Consider the following 21,176-nt stretch of genomic DNA (forward strand, 5'->3'; position numbering starts at 1 on the left):
GTGATTTGAGATGTTGATTGTTACCTTTAAAGCCCTACATGGCATATAACCTGATACAGGTTATTGGCCTAGGAAATATGGCAGGAGAGAACGAATGGGCCACTCCCAGAGAATACTCGACCAGTGTTTTATATCAGTTTTGCATTCCAGCTCCTTGATCTTAGCTCTGATACCTGGATAGCAGACTTTCAGAAGCCCTGTCTTCCTGCTGCTGCTGACTGCCTGAGCTCCTTGAGTCCACCTCCTGATTGGTGGTGAAGTTCTCTGGATTTATGGTCTTGGGGGCCTTCAATCTGCCTTCCCTGGGAATGAAATCTGAGGTAGCTCAGGAGTCCATGGCTACCATTATGGCAATGGGCATCATGGGACAGTGGTCACACACCAGATCTGGTGTTCCTGTCAGAGCAGTGGCTATATGATCTTTCGCTGGTGGAGTTATTACTGTCCCCTTTGTCATGGTCAGATCACATCCTGATTATTATGGGATTCTCTGAAGCTGCAATCCACTGCAGGGAGGCTGGATCCATTAGATTGGTCAACCCCTTGCAACTGATGGACCCAGAGGGGTTTCAGAGGGTAGTTGGGAGTTGTTCCTGTTGCTTTGCTAAATGGTCCTTCTGAAGTTTTTATTGCTGTTTGGAATGCAGGGTTGATTGAGGTGTTGGATTGGATCATGCCTTTGTGACCATCTTCCCTTTCACAAATATAGTCATTCCTCATGATTTATGGATGAGTTGAGGGAGATGAAATGGGAGATGTCTAGAACAATATTGGTGTTCAACTAAGGACAAACTCGATTTAGAACATCAATTATAATCGCAAGAGGCCTGGCTTCTAGCAGCAAAGACAGTGAAGTAGTAATGCTACCCTGCCCGTGTTGTGTCTGCAGATTGCCACCCCACAGATCTGTTTTGGGTGATATCAGCCCTCTTGAGTAAAATGGAGCAAGGAAACCTTTTGTAGGGACTGGTGGAAGAATTTGCTCAGCATCTGTTGGACAAAATTACTCGGATTTGCTCACAGTTGAATGCTGGTCTTTGGGAGATGCCTAGGGTAATCTTAACCTGGTTATCTGGGAATGTTTTGAATTTGTTGGACCTAGGGAAATGGATAGGATCCTTAGAATGGTGGGCGCAGTCACCCGCTCTTTAGATCCATGCCCTTCCTGGCACATGAAAGTCAATAGGGGGTGTTGTGTGAGTGGGTCCTAGCAGTGATTAACTTTTGAGTTAAGGGGATTGCTCCTTTATCTCTTAAGGAGGCTTCATGTGTTCCCTCCTCAAGAAACAATTGCTGGATCACGCAATACTGGACTTTTGCCCAGTAATCAACTTTTCCTTGGGGGAAGATGATTGAAAAAGTGGTTGTGTAATCCCTTCAGCAGACCCTAGATGCACCAGATTATCTGGGTTGTTTCCTTCAGATTTCAGATTTGGTATGGAACAAAATCAGCACTTTTGGATGATCTCTGGCAACAGCAAGACAGTGGTGGGGGTCTATCCTTGCCTTACTTGATTTCTTAGCAGCTTTTAATACTATTGATCACGGTATCCTCCTGGATCGATTTAAAGGATTGTGAATGGGCAGTACACAGTTATGCTGGATCACTTCCTTTCTATGGGGTCAGTTCCAGTTGGTGGTGATTGGGGAGGAGACATTCCCACCCTTGGCCCCTGTTATGTGATGTGTCACAGGGTTACTTTTCCCTCCCCTATTCCACATCTACATGAGCCCACTGAGTGAACATATCTATTGACCTGGGATGAAGTATTGTCAGTATGCTGATGATAATCAGTTGTACATCTTGATGAATTAAGCAATGCTATGGATATCCTATCCTGGTGTCTGGGGGCTATGAAGGTTTGGATCATACATCTGGCAAGACTGAGTGGCTTTGGGTTCTATTCCACCAGGAGCTGTGATGATGCAGTGGTTAGAATGCAGTAGTGTAGGCTGACTTGCCCACAGCGAGGAGTTCAATCCTGACAGGCTTAAGGCTGACTCAGCCTTCCATCCTTCCGAGGTCGTATGAGGATCCAGATTGTTGGGGCAATATGCTGACATTATAAACCTCTCATATACTGCTGTACAGCACTATGGAGCAGTACATAAGTCTAAGTCTAAGTGCTATTGCTATTGTTATTGCTTTGGTACTGGATGAGGTTGCCTTTCCTCCAACCGACTGTGTGCAACTTGGAGGTCTTTTTAGACTCATGACTCCTGCTCAAGGAACAAGCGGCAGTCATGGCGAGCTTTTGAACGACTTTATATTATGCACCAGTTGTACCAGTCCTGCATCAAGGGGCCCTACTCAGTCATTTTTGCCCTGGTGACTGCCTGGTTGGACTATTCCAATTCACTTTACACCGGACTGTCCTTGAAAAGTATTTGAAAAAGTTCAGCTGCTGCAAAATGCAGCACTGCGAGCAGTTATATAATGTATGGCACATATTGCACCTCTGCAGCAAGAGTTATACTGGTTCTTAGTTTGCTTCTAGGTCCAATTCAAGATGCTGGTGTTGAGTTGTTTAAAGTCCTACATGGCATGGGACCAGTGGTAGGTTGCCTGGTTTGGTGGTGGGTTTCCCGATTCGGACCGGTTCGCAAGAACTGGTAGTAAAACCGGCGGGAGGCCCCACCCACCACCCCAGATGTCATCATCGGCGATCTGCGCATGGGTGCACGTGATCTCATTGCAAACCGGTAGTGTAAGGTAAGTAGAACCCACTCCTGCATGGGACCACCTTATTTGAGGGACAGCCTCACCCCAATTTTCATCCAGTCATGCTGCCAGATCTAACAGAAAGGGCAGCTATATTTGTTGGGTCCTAGGCCACAGACCTTTTTTTTTTTTTTTGCTATGGCTCCCACTTGTGGAATTTTACACTACTCCCTAAAGTGAGGATTACCTCATCACTTCTAGACTTCTGAAGATCCGTAAGACTTGGTTATGCTGGCAGGCCTGGGGATATCAAGGGACAGATAAACGAATGAGGTGGAACCTTTACCATTAACATCCCTTCATCTATTAATCTTGTTTTAGCTGCCTTTATAGTTTGCTAATGCTTTAAATTTGTGAATGATAATTATTTTAAATACTTGCTGTTTTAGTTTGGCTGTACCCTGCCCAGGGTCACCTGCTTGTGAGATGGGAAGCTATACAAATTAGATAAATACTTAAGGGACTGCTTGCCTCCCATGACATCTGCCTGGCTGATTCTATCCTACAGGGCCGGTGCCCTCCAGGTTCCTTTGATTGAACAATGTCATTTATCAGGATCCTGGAAATGTGCTTTCTCCGTAGCAGTGCCTGCCCTCTGGAACAGGTTTCCCCTTGAGGTCTGATAGACTCCAGTCCGCTGTTGCTTAGAAGAGCCGTGAAGACCTATCTCTTCACCCAGGCCTTTGGCGAGGGAAAGTGAGACCCTCGCTTCATTACATTTGCCATCTTCTATATCTTTAATGTTCTATTGATTCGACATGTTTCTTGTTTCGTTGTTGTGAGCTGCCCAAAGTCACTGATAGATGGGCTGCATCCATGTTTAATACTTTATTATAATCATTAAAATAAATACATGAAGGAAGAATGACTAGGTTAAGAGAAAGGGGAGGATGGAAAAAGTTGTGGTTATATAGAGTTGTGGAGTTCCTGAAAAAAAGAGAGATGAGAAGTTTAAAGAACAAAATGCAATGCATGAAGCGGTTGTTTCCTTAAACTTTTTTTTTTTTTTTGCATACCACATTAAGTGGCTAGCTCTGAAAGGGACTAGAATGTTGGATACGTATGTCTACATAATGTTCCCCTTTCCATCCACTAGAGTCACTACTGCTGGGTTCTTGCTGCTACTGAGAGTGGGAATGCTGCCATAATGAATTCTTTTGCTGGAGCTAAAGAGGAAGCTAGCTTGGGACTAATGGCAATCTGCGCAGGTGACTACCAAGGGCTGTAAAAGTATCCATTGTATTCTTTTCAACACAGAGAAATGTTTCGACAATACTAGGACAAGGACTGGATCTGCAACCAGCTGTACACTCTCGGCTTATGTGTTTTGGCACTTTGCATGGACTGAAAGCACATTTGTGTCTGCTCTGAACTGAGTAACTATTAGGGTCAATATATTCGGGCTGAAAATATCTGATTGATCACCGGGATAGCAGTGAAGAATTAGAATGTCTGATATCCTTTCAATACCATCTAATGGCCATCTGGATTTTTGCTGAATATTTTAAGCTTAAACCAGTTTATGGCAAACATTTTGTTTAAAAACTGCCCATCTTGGTATTAAGCTGCCCATCATGGTACTAAGAGCCCTGGTGGCACAGTGGTTAGAATGCAGTATTGCGGGCTACTTCTGCTGACTGCCAGCAGTTCAGCAGTTCGATTCTCACCAGGCTCAAGGTTGACTCAGCCTCCCAGCCTTCTGAGGTGGGTAAAATGAGGACCCAGATTGTTGGGGGCAATATGCTGACTCTGTAAATCGCTTAGAGAGGGCTGTAAAAGCACTATGAAGTGGTATATAAGTCTAAGTGCTATTGCTATTGCTATTCCAGGCAATACAAGACACAAGTCTTCAAAATGCTGGCTAGGAATTCTGGGAGATGAAGTCCACACATCTTAAAATTGCCAAGTTGAAAAACTCTTACCAGCATAGGTGTTTCAGAAGCCATATAGTCCATTTTACAAGGAGGGAAGCCATTTTTAAAGGCTGTTTTCAAGTGCATACTTTTTAAACAGGGTTTCTCTGCAATTGCGAAGCTGTGCAAATAATCATTGTACATTTTTAGAAATAAGGCAGAAATTTCTGGAGCTGCTTTCAACCCCTTAATATCAGCTCCATGTATATCACATAGAGAGAAAAGCGCATAAAATAGGGGAGTTACTAATATTCCGAGTTCTTGACCAATAGCCTCTCTTAGAGAAATACATTGGATAATATTTATTGGGTTTTATTTGGTTTTTATCAGTGAGATCTAACCCAGTTTGGAATTCATCCTTCTTTTGTTGATTTCTGCCATACTAACAAGCTTTTGTCCTATGCCATTTTGGGGATATTGTCCCATTGACAGACAGATGGACCGATGAGCAGTTCCAAACCTCCTTATCCAATTTTTCTAGGTTGCAGAATGAAAAAACAACATATAAGAGCAGCAGCACTGGATTCTCTTGCAGTGTTCAATGCAGTCTTATTGCTATTGCTAAACAGACAAAAACCCCATAGATCCCTCTACTGCGTTGCTGAAAAAAAAATTAGAAAAATCACAATGTCATGGATCAAGGTCCGTGATCACAAGATGGAGCCATTCATTGTAGTTATAGTATACGGCTTAATGTGTCTCAGCAATAATTCTTTATTTAACAAATCATAATCATGGTGTAGCATGCTATGGGCACAAAGTCGTAGAGTCCAGAATTGTGGAAACCCCTTTTACGCAATAGAAGGTTAACCTTGATCTTTAAAGCTTATCTAGAAATACTTGTTCTTATAATTTCTATGATTGATGAGTTTGAGTCTCTGATTTATTTTACCACGAATCAAAACATAACTAAGGTGTGCTGGTTATTTTGAATTAATTACATGTTCTCGAGATGCATCTTTGCCCCTTTGTAGGTCTTCAATGAACATAGTATCGGTGATAAGTGGAAATTTAATCAACAATATTTTCTCCAGCATTCAAGACAACAAGAAAAGTTTCACCTGCTGATTTCCTGGCTGTCAAAGGGCAGGAGTCCAGCTGCCAGGGAAAAGAAAAAGCGAACAATGCTAGCCTTCACTGTGTTCTTAGATAAAACATTACAAAATCTCCTCTTTTTTCCCCTTTTATTAATCATTCCAGTGACCAGCTAATACTTTCTGGATTTTGCCTGACTCAAAGGTACAACAATTAATTCTCAGTTGACAAAGTTTATATTTTTATTAAATCAATGATAAGTTACAAAGGAGGAAAAATATAGAATTATATGTACAGCATTTCCAAAGATAAGCCAAAGGGGATTATGGGGTAGGAGGGAAATTCCTCAGAGCTGCAAGAAAAGATGAGAGCTTTTTGCCAGGAAGTGATAGAGGGAAATTAAAGAGATCTGTACCAGCCAGGGTATAGTGCCAAATGGACAACTGGTTGGGTTGATTTATAAGAATAGCCCCTTTCCCCCCTGCTTTTTGTTTTTTGCTCCAATCCTTCCCTTTCTTGTGAAATCAAAATAGTGGGATGCATATTGATTTACACCCTCTGAGAATTTTATCTCATTAGCTCAGTAAACCTACAGCATTTCTTCACTGATGGCAAACCTTTAACCACCATACAGTCAATGACTTACACATGTACGGTGACCTTTCTATACCATCCAAAGTGGTATGAAATAGTCTCGTCAGCAAACAGATGCCACTGCCTTTCAACGTTCCGCATCTGCAGATATCCTTAAACCCAATTATCCTGAAATGTTTTTTTTTGTTTTTTTTTGGTCAGCCTGGTTAATTTTTTTTTTTCCAGACACCTTTGGCATCGTACCCAATTGCGTGAGCTCAACATAATCAGGGCTGTGTGAAACCTGTGATTCCTAGAGGAATCCAGCAAAAAAACAAAAACAAAAAAAACCAGGATGTGCTGCTTGGGAACTAGCATTTATTTAGAAAGGGGCAGGTTGATTTTCTTGCTTCTCCCATGAATTGTAAATCTGGGTACAATGCAAACAAACAAACATTCCTCTCCCAAAATTACCATGCACAAAGGAGATATGTATGTATAGTTGCATATTTTATACAGGTCAGATAACGAACTTTTTATGGCACAGGATGTGGTTGCGTGCATGCAGAATTTTAAATATTTCTGTTTTGTTTTACTTGAATGCAGACACTACACACAGCCCTGGGCTTTGCTAATGAGTCAGTTGGTTCCACAGGAGAGGCAGAGCAAAAGGCAAGTTCAGTTTCTTTTCTAGCCTGATTCACTGAACAAGCACATTCCATCCAGTGCCTTATAAAGATAACAGTTATTAACCTTGTAGTATTTGAATAAAGAAATACAAAATGCCAACTTGAGTCAGCAATCTCAGTCACTTTGGAGAAGCTATACTGTTTATAACCAGTTAGGAACTTGGTTGTAAAATCCTTGGCTTGGCAGTATATTTTCTGTACATTGCAAACCTGTAACTATTTACTCAGGAGCAAGCTATGCTGAATTCCTGCTAGACAGGACCTCAATTTATTGAGATGATTACCAATTGTAGCAACGTGGTTGTATATCTCTGGAATGACACTTTATCTTAGACAGAAGAGTCAGGATCAATTACAATTCCTGTCTCTTCACTCACATGAATTTATCTGCATTGACAAGTACCCTCCCAATAGCAATAGATAAGAGGGAATGGGGATAATGGGGGACTCTTTTTGGAGCATGTACTCATTCCTTAAGGCTGCATTGAAAAGGTGCCAGATGTAATCCTTGTCATCTTCAGGTAAAGCTGAGAAACTTTCTCTCAGATACCTCGGAGAGCCACTATCAGCTAGCACAAGAGACAACATAGAACCAGAGATGGCTGGTAGTTGGACTTGCTATTAGGTGGCAGTTTCCTATGCTTAGAGTAAACAGGGTGTTTTTTTTTATTTTTATTATTATTATTACTGAGTAAGCCTGCTTAGAGCTGAACTATGAGGGATTGAACAGTATTAGTAAGCATTCATTGGAGACAACATCCCATGAGGGCAAGATAAATTCAAAGATGTGTTCATGGCATGATAGCTATTCTATGACCTGCTAAGAAGAGTTTTCCTGAGGTATCTGCCATAAAAAAGACCTTGGAGTAGGTGTCTTCCATTGAGACTAAGTAGAATTGGCAGCCAGTGCTGGAGATTCAAATTTAGTAATGTACTACACTATCTGATTAGCCTTTGCTCAGGTTTTTAGCAGGGAAGCCAAATATAAGCCAATGGTTGCTATGCAACTCCCTGTCAACAAGAGAGGGCCTCTGGTAAAAGTTACTCCTTTCAGTCTCTTTTTATTCTAGCAGCTTTTAGGGGGAAGCAAAAATTCAGAGCCCTGTGTGTTTGTCCGATACAGCCATGACTTTTTTTTTAAAAAAAAATTGAGATTCTTATATAGTTAGAATGAGATACATAAGCAGTTTCATATCAAGAGAGAAATACTTAGAACAGAGAACCAAAAAGTTTGCTTCTTGGTATGTTCCATCATATTTAAATCCTACATGCCTTCTTCTTCTTTTATCAGTCAGATTTTTTCCCCATTTTCCCCCCCTGAAAACAACCATCCATGAGATATAGCAGTGGCACAGGATATACTCTATCATTACCATTGGTCAAATAAGCTTCATCTACTCCCACAATTGAGTTAAGACCTTTCCCAAGACCTCCAGTGCCTTCAATTTGAAATAGAGAATTTGTGTATGATTCAATTTTTCTCTAAGTAAACCGGTAGATTTCCTAACAACACCACAGGAAATCAGATGGTGAGAGAAGCCATTTCCTGAAGGAGATCAGATATATTTATGGAAGGTAAAAAAATCATAACACTTTGAGTGTGGAGCAGTAATTGTCCAACGGAGGTGAAACTTTAAGTTTAGATGGTCTTAATCACTACAGACTTCTCAGCTAGGATCAAGTAGGAACTATGGAGAAGAACCAGTTCTCTCTCTGGACTCTTAGTCAGCACTGCTCTCAACAGCTGCCGAGGTTATATTCTCTCTCATCTCCTTATTTTCCAATACAATTGATTTGCCTCTCACATCATACTTAGTCTTCCCCCATGTAACCTCATTTTGGAGTGGCCTGATGTTGATGCCATCTCGTGAAGCATGGGAGGCCCCCCCCCAATTTTCCCCTCCCTGCCCCACAGCCCACCTTCCTGCTTCAGTATGGGGAGAACTTCTGTCTCTCACCCTTCTTGCTTGCATTGGCTGTGGAGATCTTGGTCGTGTAGGTGGCAAGGTTGCCATTGTGCCCCGTGGCTGAGGAAGGGGGCAGTGTCAAGAAGGGAATGGGTTTCAAGCCGATGAAGTTGGAGAGGGAGATGGCATAGGGGGGACCAAGCAAGGCTGGGGGAGGTGCGGCCACTGCTGTCAGCGCTGGGGCTGGCGAAGGGGTGAGGGACTGGGAGAAAGTCATGCCGAGGTCAACGGGGGGCGTCTGGGAGGTAGATTTGGCCGTCTCTAAACTGAAGAACAAGAAGGGAGAAAGAATGAGACCTGTGCATGCATGCCCATTTACATATAAAAATGCAGACATCTGTGGACATATACTTGGAAGTATATGTACCAATGTGTGCTGGAACAAGCTTGCACACAGCATAATATGCATAGGTGTGGGTTAATATGTATAGTTTGCTTAATACATATATAACAGTATGGTTATGGATATGGATATGCATTCACAGAAAGACGTGTTTTACTGGCATGCATAATGACATGTGCAACAGAATAGGTACACACACACAGACTGGAAATAGTGAACAAGGTGCTCTGAAGCATTTCAGCATCCGGATAAGATCTTTTTCTCCAGAATCCCCCTAGGACTATGATTATACATTTACGGCAAGGAATCTTTACTTTGATAAGAGGAGCTTATTTCCTCGATCAGTGTTCAGAGCTGGTTATGTGGAGGGAAGTTATCTTATACCTTTTAGCAACTCCTGTTTATATAATCAAAACATTCCAAGGTATTTCAGGCACTTATGTGTCTTGGACCTGTGACCAATGGCTTGAATCAATATCTGAATTTCACACCCTGAAACCAATTTACTTGTCCAGGATGAAGGCGGTGAGTGGCAATGATGATAAAATTTAGCTTACTTTAGTTCTGAATATGTAAATATATTAATATACAAAATAAGTGCCAGAATGATTTTCATAAGAAAACTGACTGTATAAACAGGAAAGCGCATCCTTCAAGAAGCAGGCCATGTCCTACCAGCTGTACCCTAGTGGCCATAATGCACAAAAAGAGAGCAACGGTTATTTCTTGCTCCAAATCTTAAAGCATCTCAAGTGCCAGATTGTGATACACCATGGTAAATATCCTCTCATGTATTCCATTCAAGTGTTGTCATTTTGTGGATAAAAGGCAGTTATTCCACACTGAAAACAAGAGCCCTTTCTCAGCAGAACTGAAGGCTGCATAGGTACTTGCAGCTGCAAGGGAAATTTGAGGAGAAAGCGGAGGCAGCTGCCCAAAATACTGCAGTGTAGTCAATGATAATAGTCTTAGTCTGGCTCATGAGAAACTCAAAGATTGCAGGCTGGAGAGACAATGTGCAAAACTATTTGACACTCATGGGAGTGCGGCAGGATGTTACCTTTTAACATTCCTGTTTATTAAATAAAAGGCAGAATGGTTGCAAACTAACAACTCACCCACCATAGCAAAGGATTGCCTTTCGGTTCCTACAAAGCTATCCATCTAAGAGTCCCAGGGCTCAGACACAGGAGGAAGATGCCACAGCAACACCTGCATATATCTGTGACAATGAGGTTTCCTCCCTGCCTCATCTCCCCCAGAGGCTGTATTGGCTCTTACCAGGCTGTGATGAGGTACTGAGCCAAAGTGATGCTGACCGGTGTGCCTGTGATGGTCACATGACGTTCAGCAGACCCCTCTGTCTGATTCCCGATCTTGATGTGTGCTCCGGACATTTGCCGAATCTCACTGATCTTGCTCCCCTGGCGGCCAATGATGCAGCCAATCAGCTAAGGAGGACAAAGAAGAATCATCTTTAGGTGGGAAGGATGCCAGGAATTTCATCCCCCAAGAAAATAGCTGAACTAAGTTGCATGGAGAATACTGAATCATTCAGTGATAGATTTCTTGCAGTGAGAAACAGGGGACTGTCGGTGCCTTACTTACAGTAATGTTTACTTTTTAGGCAAGAAACCCCCAAGATACAAATAAATTCAGTAATGCCTTATTTAAGTTATGGAACTGATAGGCTGTTCCAATCTGTCACAAACTGGATACAGCACTAAAATCAAGGAAATACCTTGCCAAAAAGAAAAGTAACATTCAGAAACAGATGTTCCACAGATCGACACAGGATAAAGGGGTCTCTCATCCAATTTAGCCTGAGGCCTAAGGATAGAGTCAGATGTTATGGGCTTATTTAAATAAGGCCAGGGTGGAGCTGAACAAATCTGAAAGGAAATTATATTCCAGAGGGTAGCTGCATGACAGAGGCCTGCTTCTGGGTCTAACTGGGTGATATTTAATCAATTATTTATCAATTATCTACAGAATATGGCAGACTACTGGAGATAGGCAGTCCCTCAAATAACCAGGTCCTAGGTCATGAAGCACTTCATACATGATAACCAGCACCCAAACTGCATGTGGAGTTAACAGTGTAGCTCATGGGAAGGTTATTATAGGGACATACCATTGCACCCCAAATTGCTCACAGCATTGCATTCTGGACAAGCTACAGCTTCAAGAGCAGCTTCATACACAATGAATTACTGGAGTCCACAAGATGATCAAAACATGAGTGACTACCTTAATGCCTCCCAGTTTAAGTATGTTCACAAAGTAGAACACTAGAGAAATTATGTCAAAGTTTTCTGGTTACAACTTCCAGTTGTTGCAAAAGCTATGAGTCCAAGAAGACCCCAAATTTTGTTCCAGTTCTTGAGAAGGGAGTACAATCCTATCTGGGACAACAATGAAACCACTCCAGACTCAGGAGGTGCAAACATTCACAGCTACTCAGTCTTGTCAGAGATGAGCCTAAGCCCATCCTTTCCAAGCCAGGATCATACAAACTCCACATACTGGAATGAAACACTGATAATATCATTTGGTTACCCCTAAGCCAAGATGCATAATTTGACCCCAAGTTGACAGATCACTTCACTATGTGGCCTCATGCAGATGCTAACCAGGAGAGGTGGGAACACCAAACCTTAAGCCCTCCCACTTAAGAGGGGATTCTGGCTCAATTTCTTCTTCGTCAACATTTACTGAACCCAACCACAGAGAAAGGAAAATCACCACAGGAACACTTTCTCTCCATCTCCTACTCCCTTCAGGCAGTCCAGAAAGATACAATGATTGATGGTATCAAAAGCTGCCAAGAGATTAAGTAGAACCAGGATGATTACAGCTTCTTTGTTCCGACTCCATCAAAGTTATCAACAAATTCTAATACCATCTTGATATTATGCCCTGGTCTGAAACCAAACTGAAATCAGTCCAGACAATCTGAATCTTTCAGGGGCCACTGAAACTGTAACCTAGCGACATACTCAACAACATTGCTTTTCCAGGGAAGTTTGGAACCTGGATGAAAATTGCCTAGGACAGTTGGGTCCAGCAAAGGTTTTTTGAGGATAGGAAGCTGTGTTCAAGACAGGAAGTGCCACCATCCCCTCAAAGAAACACACCACACTGACCAAGGGCACATCACTGGATGGCCAGGAGGCTCATGGATCTAATATAGAAGTGCTAGGTTCATCAGCCCAGGGATACTGTCCTTTTCTGGGAGTCACAGATTCAAACTCAGATGTTAGTAAAGGACAGCATCAATCCTGTTTGTAGCTGTATGGGTCCCCAGGATTGTCCTTTTTAAGCTATTCAGCTATAAAGATTTGTTGGACCGAACCACTTTCTATTAAACAAGTGAGAGACTGAATGGGAAAGGAAAAAATAATTAAGTCATGTAGTTCAGGTTTCTACCAGACTGTGGCAGGAACTGACCTACAATAATAAAGCAGTGCAGTTTGTTTTGTAAGACTTTTTCTTTAAAGAAAATATTCCATCCTTCTTTTCCTTCTGCATATAAAACTGGGGCGCTATGTAAAGGTCAATGTTGCTTACTACCCACGTGCTTCCTGCCTTCAAAAAATGACTGAATAAAGTCTTCAGTTTCCCCAACAGTATCTGCTGGTATCTGCAGAGCAGGCTTGCAGCTGGGTTCTGGGTTTGGTTGTGTGGGTGAGTAACTGGCACATTCTTCTTTTAGCTTGATATTCTAGCGTTTGCTTCCAGGGAGGAGTGAGTGTGAGGCTTCTGAAGTTGGGGGGAAAGAGGGTTTAAAATACGTTTTTATCACCCTTCTCTCTTAGGACTTTCCTGTGTGATTACTGTGCTTTGTTGACTACTGCTAGTCCTGTGAGGTAGGCCAGGACAGGAAATGGGCCCCACAGGATTCTAGGAATGCTATGTTACTGTAGTAGAGTATAATAACAGAATCATGAAAGCCTACAAGACTTTATCTCTGTCCCCTCTTACACGAAACAGAATCAAGACAGGACTATTTTGAGATTCTTTCTCACTTTCTCAGAACTGAATTGTTGTTACATTTTCCTTAGCAGTTACTCTCTTCCAAAGTCATCTCTACATTCCTTTACAACCGCAATGACAACTGAACCTTGTGGTAAAAGGAAAAAGCCAAATGCTGATCAGACTCAAGTAACTGTTGATGCAAAACAATCTTTAATTCCTTTAATGTCTGAAGATTCAATTATTTCCAGATAATCCCTTCATGGTACAACGATTAAGTTACACATTTCCATGTCAGGCTGCCATGAAAGACGCGGCAGCACAATTAGTATTAAAAACGCAAATTGTGGTTTCGAACCTTCCTCCCTGGGATGGCCACCTCGGTGTAGACTGCATTATTACTTAAAACATTTGTCTTAGGTAGGGTGATGAAGCTTGGACTTTTAAGCATTACTAAGCTTAGGAATTGGCTTTCCACCTGCTTCCTTGTCTTAGAAGAGTTATAAATAACACCGTATTCTTTATGCTTAGACCTGGGATAGAGATAGCACAGGTCACTCAAGTTAATTATCTTTGTCAGATTCCAGATGGTGCAATGCCCTACTTTCAGCCTCCTCCTCCTCCTCCTAGAGGCCTTTGAGATCAAGGTGTCCTTCCAGACTGTTTGTGAGGGTTGAGGGTTGGGAGCACCATTTCACAGTCGTTCCATTTGGCAGATATAGTGAAGAGTTAGTCCAGTGGCTACTCTCCTGTGGGAAGCTATATAGGGCTTGTTTTCCTTCCCTTCCCTTCCCTCCCCCACCCCCTTTTGATATCTACATGAACGTCTTCTTTGTATTACTACACTGGGCTATGCTAGAGATGTTTTGTCCTCATATCTGAAGACTGTATGAGTCTGGATGGGATAGAGTAGGCGAGACCTGAATCCAAGTAAGATAGAGCCATTTGTGCATCAGGCTCTCTGTGTTTTCTTCTGACAGGAAATATTACTCCTGAATGAGTGGGGCTACAACCTGGGATCCTTCAGAATTCTCATCCTATGGTGGGTGAGCTAGTTGAGGCTGTAACTGGGGGATTTTCCCCCAAAGTTGACGAACATGCTATTTGTAACTCTGTCTGAAACAGGATTTTGCCACAAAAAACTAATACTGTTGACACTGCTCATCAAGACACCTGTAATGGACCCTACATGGATATGTCCTTGAATTTATCTTCTTTTCTTCACCACGGACCTCCTTTAAATACTTTTTCTGGCCACAGGACTAGCAGTAGTGGATAAAGCACAGATTTCAATCATAACATTTCTTGAAGCCTTTATGGACCTCCTGTGACAACATGGACCACTGTCTGAGGTTCACTGCTGTATTGCCAATTTGCCAATAAGTATTTTATGTTGAGAGCATATTATCCAGTGGTGAAATCCAAATTTTTTTACTACCGGTTCTATGGGCATGGCTTAGTGGGCATGGTAGGGGAAGGATACTGCAAAATCCCCATTCCTTCCCCACTCCTGGGGGAAGGATATTGCAGATTCACCATTCCCTCCCCACTCCTGAGGGTAGGATATTGCAAAATCTCCATTCCCACCCCACTCTGGGGCCAGCCAGAGGTGGTATTTGCCAGTTCTCCGAACTACTCAAAATTTCCGCTGCCGGTTCTCCGAACTGCTCAAAATTTCTGCTACCGGTTCTCCAGAACCTGCTGGATTTCACCCCTGATATTATCCCTGAAGTCTGGGCCGTGCATTGCCTCTCAAGAACTCCAGACAAAATTAATTTCTTAAAATAGGTATGCTAAACATTTAAGAGGTTCAACAACCCATTTTATCTTAAAACAAACAAGTCACACAATGCCAATTTTTTTTTTTAAAAAAAGATCTTGAATTTTCAAGTCTTCTGAAGTCTAATGAAACTACTGTATCCTGCCACACTTTTCGCCAGCTCTGAAAGCTAAAAATAATTACATTTAAAAACTGCATTGTCTAGAATTTAAAAAGTTGCCTGTGCTTGTTGTAGATGGCTAGCATATTAATTCTATTTTTAAAAGCTGTCTGCTACCTAACTATATTCCCCAAAGACCATAGTTCTGTGGCAGAAGACAAGGTTCTCAAGAAGACGATTCCTAAATCATTAACTGCCTACTCCAGTTCAAAATAATTGTATAACAGATGAAGTTAAAGCCCTTTCTCTATCCAAGACTCTGCAGATCTGCTATCCATCTGAGTAAACAATATTAGTTTAGTTGAAAAAAATAGCTGGACCCGCCATAAGGCAGCTTTCTCAATTGCAACAATAAAATAATTTGGATTTTTGATTCTGACATAGTTGCTTGGCAAAACTTGGCCCTTTATAGGGAAAGATTTGGCTGGGGCGTAGATTTCTGCTTTTATCGGAATGGAGTCCCTCTCTACAGACCTTGGTGAACAGGAGCAGAGGAAAGGAATAAAAAATGGTCTGGATTTATGCCCAATGAGCTTTTATACTGATGTGAAATGGGAGGAACGGAAGTGGGTACAATTACAACAGAGCAAACAAAAGACCAAACCAACCACAGCATTAACCCAACAGAGTAGGCAGCTCACATCAAAGTCTGACTTACATCATTGGGAACCAGAAACTCCTGAGAGCTATTCTGAGAGTTTGCATCCAGGCCTACAGAGAAAGAGAGAAAGAAGAAACAGAATTACTGGGGCCCTTTGGCTACCCCCCTGGTTACTCCTTGAATGGGTATTTCATAATCCTGCCTTCCCTAGAATAAGCTAGAACTGAAACGTTAGCATCTTAAAGATCCTTTCTAGGCACCATAGTTACAAAGAGCAGGGAGGACACAAAAAGGATTGGATGGCTTCCCAGCTCTTGCAAAGCAATCAGCAGCTCCAAGAAGAGGCTTTTGTTTTATGCCATTTCACTTAGGTCACATTACACAGGACTAATTTTAGATAGTCCCGGTGGAATTCCAGCCTATCCTTGCCTCTTCCTGCTTGATGCGGACCCCATTGGCTACAGATGCTCTTTTGTCAACATAAGAAACAATCCTTGTCCTTATTCAGATGGTAAGAGTTTTGGTTCAATTGCATGGATTTGCTGCATTTTTACAGGGGCTACTTGGAAAAGCCAAGTTCAACGGATGAATAAACAAAACCCAAAAGAAGGATTCTTATTGTTATGCATTGTTTATCTGAGCTCCTTCCATTAAAAGAGATTTCAACTTTGGGCTTGTAGCTTCATCCAGATGTTCAGCTCCTAATTATTCTTGGAATAACTGAATCCATCAATTCAATGTTGACTCTGAGCGACCACACAGATAGACCTTCTCCAGGATGATCCGTCCCTGACCCAGACTTTCAAATCTTATAACAGTGACTGCACCCACTGCTTCTGTAATTGAGTCCATATACTTGGTTGCCTTCTTCTGTTTCTTTTCATTTTTTTCCAACTTACAGACTTCTCAAGAGAGCTCCAGATATATCTAAAATATGATTATGTGAGCCTGGGCATTTGTCTCTTTAATACGAACCATAGCTTGATTTGTTCTATGATCCATGATTGGGTTTTTTGGCCATCCAACATCACTGCCTTCAAATATCAATACTTTTTCTAGCCTGCTTCTTCAAACTACTTGAAACTTTGCCTGGATACAGTTCAGGAATCTGTATAGTTGTTGTAAAGATTTTATTTCCATAAAGTGTCACAGGAAAAACCACTGTGCAATGAAGTCATTTGCATTTTCAGCTATTCAAATAGTGTCTTGTCATCAGCATAGCTAAGGCTATTGATGTTTCTTCCTTCAATTCTAAAACCACACTCATCTTTTTCTAATCTAGTTTCTCTCAATATATATTCAGGATGTATATTAAAAAAAAAAATAAGGGGAAAATTTTGTCTCACTCCTTTGCCACGTGAAGCTAATCTATTTTGTTATGTTTGTGTGGATGATGGCTTCCTGTCCTGTGCATAGATTTTACATTAGGACCAAAATCAAAGGATATTGTGTAAACTGTTGCTTTGTTCTTTGCTTAATGGCTTTTCTGTGATAAGAACAAAGATGCTAAAACTATTTCCAGCAATATCAGATCCAGCCAGAATGATACATGCATTCGTTATGCCTCACTTGCATTCCTGCAATGTGCTCCGTATGGGGCTGCCTTTGAAAACTGCTCAAAATCATTTGCTGATTCTGACTGCTGCCACAAAGCTGCTTTTCAAGATTTGCTATAGATAGCAAGAGATCACATATTCCTTCATCTCTCTCTCTCTCTCTCTCCCCCTCCCCCCATCTCTCTTGTGTGTTTGTGTGTGTGTGTGTGTGTGTGTGTGTGTGTGTGTGTTTGTATTTAGAGAAATAAAATGAGAGACATTGAGAAAAAGTGTATGCTTGGCCTCTTGAGCTGATTTCCTTTGTTCCTCTCCTCTGTATTTTAATCTGAAGATTGTTATAATGATGGATATATTGAAAATTAAAAGTTAATAAAAACAAAAATACTAGTAAGGTGAATTTGCAAAATATTATTCTTTAACGGGGGACTGACTGATGGTGCTCTATAACTTATTTTTAACATCTGAATTTAAACAATGTGGCTTCTATGGTTTCAGCTTATCCTGTTTTTGTGAGTGCAATAATTGTTCTCTGTAAACTACAGGTTCTGCTTTAGTTATGTATGAACCCAGTGTATTGCAATTTATTCAATACACCATGACTTATTATGAATTAGGATTCTGGTCGGTGCTTAGGAAATAGCCACCGATTGTTCTAGAAGATGAGAACCACTTTGGAAATTGGTCTAACAGCTTTCTCTCCCCCCCCCATCCCCCCGGCCATATTTCTTTCCTGTCCTGCTGTAGATGATGTAATCCAGATGTCTGTGTTTGGCGCAATCAATTACAGTTTTTCAAGCAGACTGAGAATGACCCAAGTGATCTACAGTTGGGCTCAGTAAGCATCTTAATAAGTGGGTGACTGTCCTGGAGATTATGTATAAAAATTGAGGTGCACATTAACAAATCAATAATCATTAACCCAATAATGCTACCTCACCAACTGTGTCCTTTTACAGACATATTTCCTATTTAAGTCTCTGACTCAAGTTTCCCCAATAATTATTTTTTATTCTTAGATTGCTTTCTTTTTCCATGAAAGATAGTCTTACTGACCCAGCATCCTCCATGAATGCTGGACCACAACTTCCATAATACTCATCCAACCAGTCTGCCCTTGGGATAATGCTCACACTTAGAGGATGGGAGGTTGAGGCAGGCTGCTATAAAATTACAGGCTAGAAACATAAGTGTCTTAACGGAGGCTCTCAAATGCTCTCCACAATTCTTTTGCTTTCTTCTTTTAGTATTTATATCCCAAATAAATCCTCAACAATGCATTAGATTTCACATCAGTTACCAATACCAATATCATATCTGTCACCAATCCACTGCCTGATCTGTAAAAAATCATTTTAATGCAGATTCATTTTTATGCCTATTTTATGCAATTCAAAGGTATGGCATGAAAGAATGACTCCATAAGTTTATCTGTAACTCTAATAAAAATACTGTTTACATTTTAATAAAAGACATATTTTTCTTTGGAATGAAATGTTTTATTTGTTCATGTTATATTGTTCTAGTGACATTTCTTGGTGAAAAATTACTACTAATTAGGTTTATTTATAAATATGTTTCTGTCTACTCTCTCTGCAAAAAAAGTATAGTCTTTAAACTATAATTAATAATCTGAGATTATTAGAAACTATATAGCCTTATCTGATCTCAGAACTCTTACACTAACTCTCTTACCTGCAACTAGAGATGGAGTTTGTGCCAAGGATGAAAATGAGACAGGATGTCCCGAAAGCTGCTGCAATTTTGTCACCTGCACAATAGGAAGAAAAAAACCCAGATAACCCTTAAATATAAATAATTGACAATTCTATGTAAGTGGTTCTTGACTATCTTGGAGGGTCTCTCAAAGCTCAAGAATCTCTCACAGCTGAAAAATCTGTGTTTCATTTCACCAGTTTGTGAAAAGGAACCAATGAAACTCTATCAACCACTGTGTTTGTATTACTGTTTCAAATAAGTCTGGGGTAGTAAACTTTATGAAGATATCTTTTATGAAGCAATCTTGAGCTATCCATCTCATAACAACAGAGGCTTTTTCACTATGGTTCATGCCAATTTTAAATTAGGTTTCTGCTATAGCTGTAGGATCGTCTCCGTCCGGTTAAACAGAGTTACTACTAAAGATATAAAAAGTTTTCCTGAAGGTCAAGATTCATTGACTGGTTAAAACTAAATCATTCTAAGTGCTTTGTAAATTCTGCCACAGCCTTTAATAGCTCACCTCAATACAGTGCCCTCAAGATCTGTCTGTGATCTCCAGACACTATGGAGAGGCCAATATACTTGAAACACCTGGTCGGAAAGATGATGCTTCTATAATCTTTTCAAGAAAAGAAGCATAGGATGGGTCAAGTCCAGAGACCAAAAACAAGTTGTGAGGATCACAGAGGGGAAGACCTGGAGTTTAAATATAAATTGCCGGCTGGACTCACCTCAGCTTGAGATATTCCACTGTATTGTCCTTGCATGGAAAATCCCTACAACATGGGAAAATAATGACAAAGAAGAAAGATATTCTGAAAATATATTAGAGCTTCCTTGAAAAGTTCATTTATTGAAAGGGTTTAAGAATAAAGAAAGAAAGAAAAACATAGGGGAAAAGTGACAGGTGCAGTTGCAGCAGAAAAAGAGAGCTGGACAATGTTTCCCATTTTGATTTTAAAAAGATACTTCAGGGTTCAAGCAAGCATTGCACCTGTCTGCCATTAGTTAAAGCAGAGCTGCCTCTGATGCTACCCTAGGTTGCCAAAACAAATGTTCTTTTCCAAGCTTGATTGAATGGCCTGAGCCTTTTCATTTACAAAAAAAAATGGCCATTTCCATACCTAATGTGTTACGTTTTTAGTTTGTTCAATTTACACAATATTCTCCTCTTATGATCTATTTTATTTGAGCTGAAATGTAAATGAGATGCTCTGAGTTTAATATTCAGAAGAGTTAAGTACTACTACATATTATTTTAAAATGGCCACCAACACCTTTACACCTTTACAATTAATGCTGATTGTTACCAAGAAAAGTTGAATATACTGTATATCAGTGCTTTGTCACTGGCTAAAACTAAGTCACCCTCATTCATTTTACTAAGAGCATTTATACGCAGTAGTAATTTGATTTATTCAGTCATTCAGCATTTTTGTGCATTAACTCATACATCTTTGGCCATCTAGTAAATATGTTTTAATTTTTAAACAGTAGTTAATGTTTCTCAGTTGTACTGCAGTATAAAAAGTGATTAAAATTAATACTGTGTGCATTATGATCATCAAAGTAGAACAGTGCAAGAAAAACAAAACAGTAGTGGCTTTTGTTCAAAATTATAGTGAAGTCTCATTGAAATCCCTACAAACTGATTTACTATATAATACGTTAATATCTGTTTTTTTCTCCCTAAGACTTATAGGTTCAGATGGCAATCCTGTCTGGCGGAAATTAAAATTATGACACTTCCAAATCTGGATTATATTGTCAATTGTTATTATGCAGCTTTGGTGAAGAACATTTTTTCTTCCTCTTTACATATCTTTTACATATCTTTAATTATCTCCATGTAGTTTCAGTAATTCTTTAAATTAGGAATGTGCATAGTGCTTGTCAGTCTCCTTGTGACTGACAGTAAATAAACACATAAAATTTGTTTTTGTTTTTTTAATTATTCTGCTTTTATTTGGCTCATATTAGCAGTTAGATTGTACTAGGATTTCAATGCTAGTATAAGAAAGAAATAACACATGCTATGAGTGCCATCAGTTAGGGACCTACCTTCCCTGCTGTGGTCTAACCCTAACCCTAACCCTAACCCTAACCCTAACCCTAACCCTAACCCTAACCCTAACCCTAACGA

At 40.6% G+C, this 21,176-nt stretch overlaps 1 protein-coding gene across 4 annotated transcripts in view; it reads right to left on the minus strand.

Annotated features, from left to right (window-relative positions):
- Positions 1–5,805: 5,805 nt before the first annotated feature.
- PCBP4 (poly(rC) binding protein 4) overlaps positions 5,806–21,176 on the minus strand; it is a 47,626-nt gene continuing 32,255 nt past the window's right edge. For all 4 annotated transcript variants that reach the window (XM_034439783.3, XM_034439799.2, XM_034439790.2 and 1 more), the window contains 5 exons: positions 19,765–19,809; positions 19,007–19,082; positions 15,816–15,868; positions 10,524–10,693; positions 5,806–9,165 (listed from right to left, as the gene is read on the minus strand). In XM_034439783.3, the coding sequence (XP_034295674.1) occupies positions 8,862–9,165; positions 10,524–10,693; positions 15,816–15,868; positions 19,007–19,082; positions 19,765–19,809 (648 nt within the window). In that variant the 3' untranslated portion in view covers positions 5,806–8,861. The remainder of the gene's footprint in view (positions 9,166–10,523; positions 10,694–15,815; positions 15,869–19,006; positions 19,083–19,764; positions 19,810–21,176) is intronic.

This window comes from Pantherophis guttatus, chromosome 2, assembly GCF_059756535.1.
Source record: "Pantherophis guttatus breed Tessera chromosome 2, ASM5975653v1, whole genome shotgun sequence".
NCBI lineage: Eukaryota > Metazoa > Chordata > Lepidosauria > Squamata > Colubridae > Pantherophis > Pantherophis guttatus.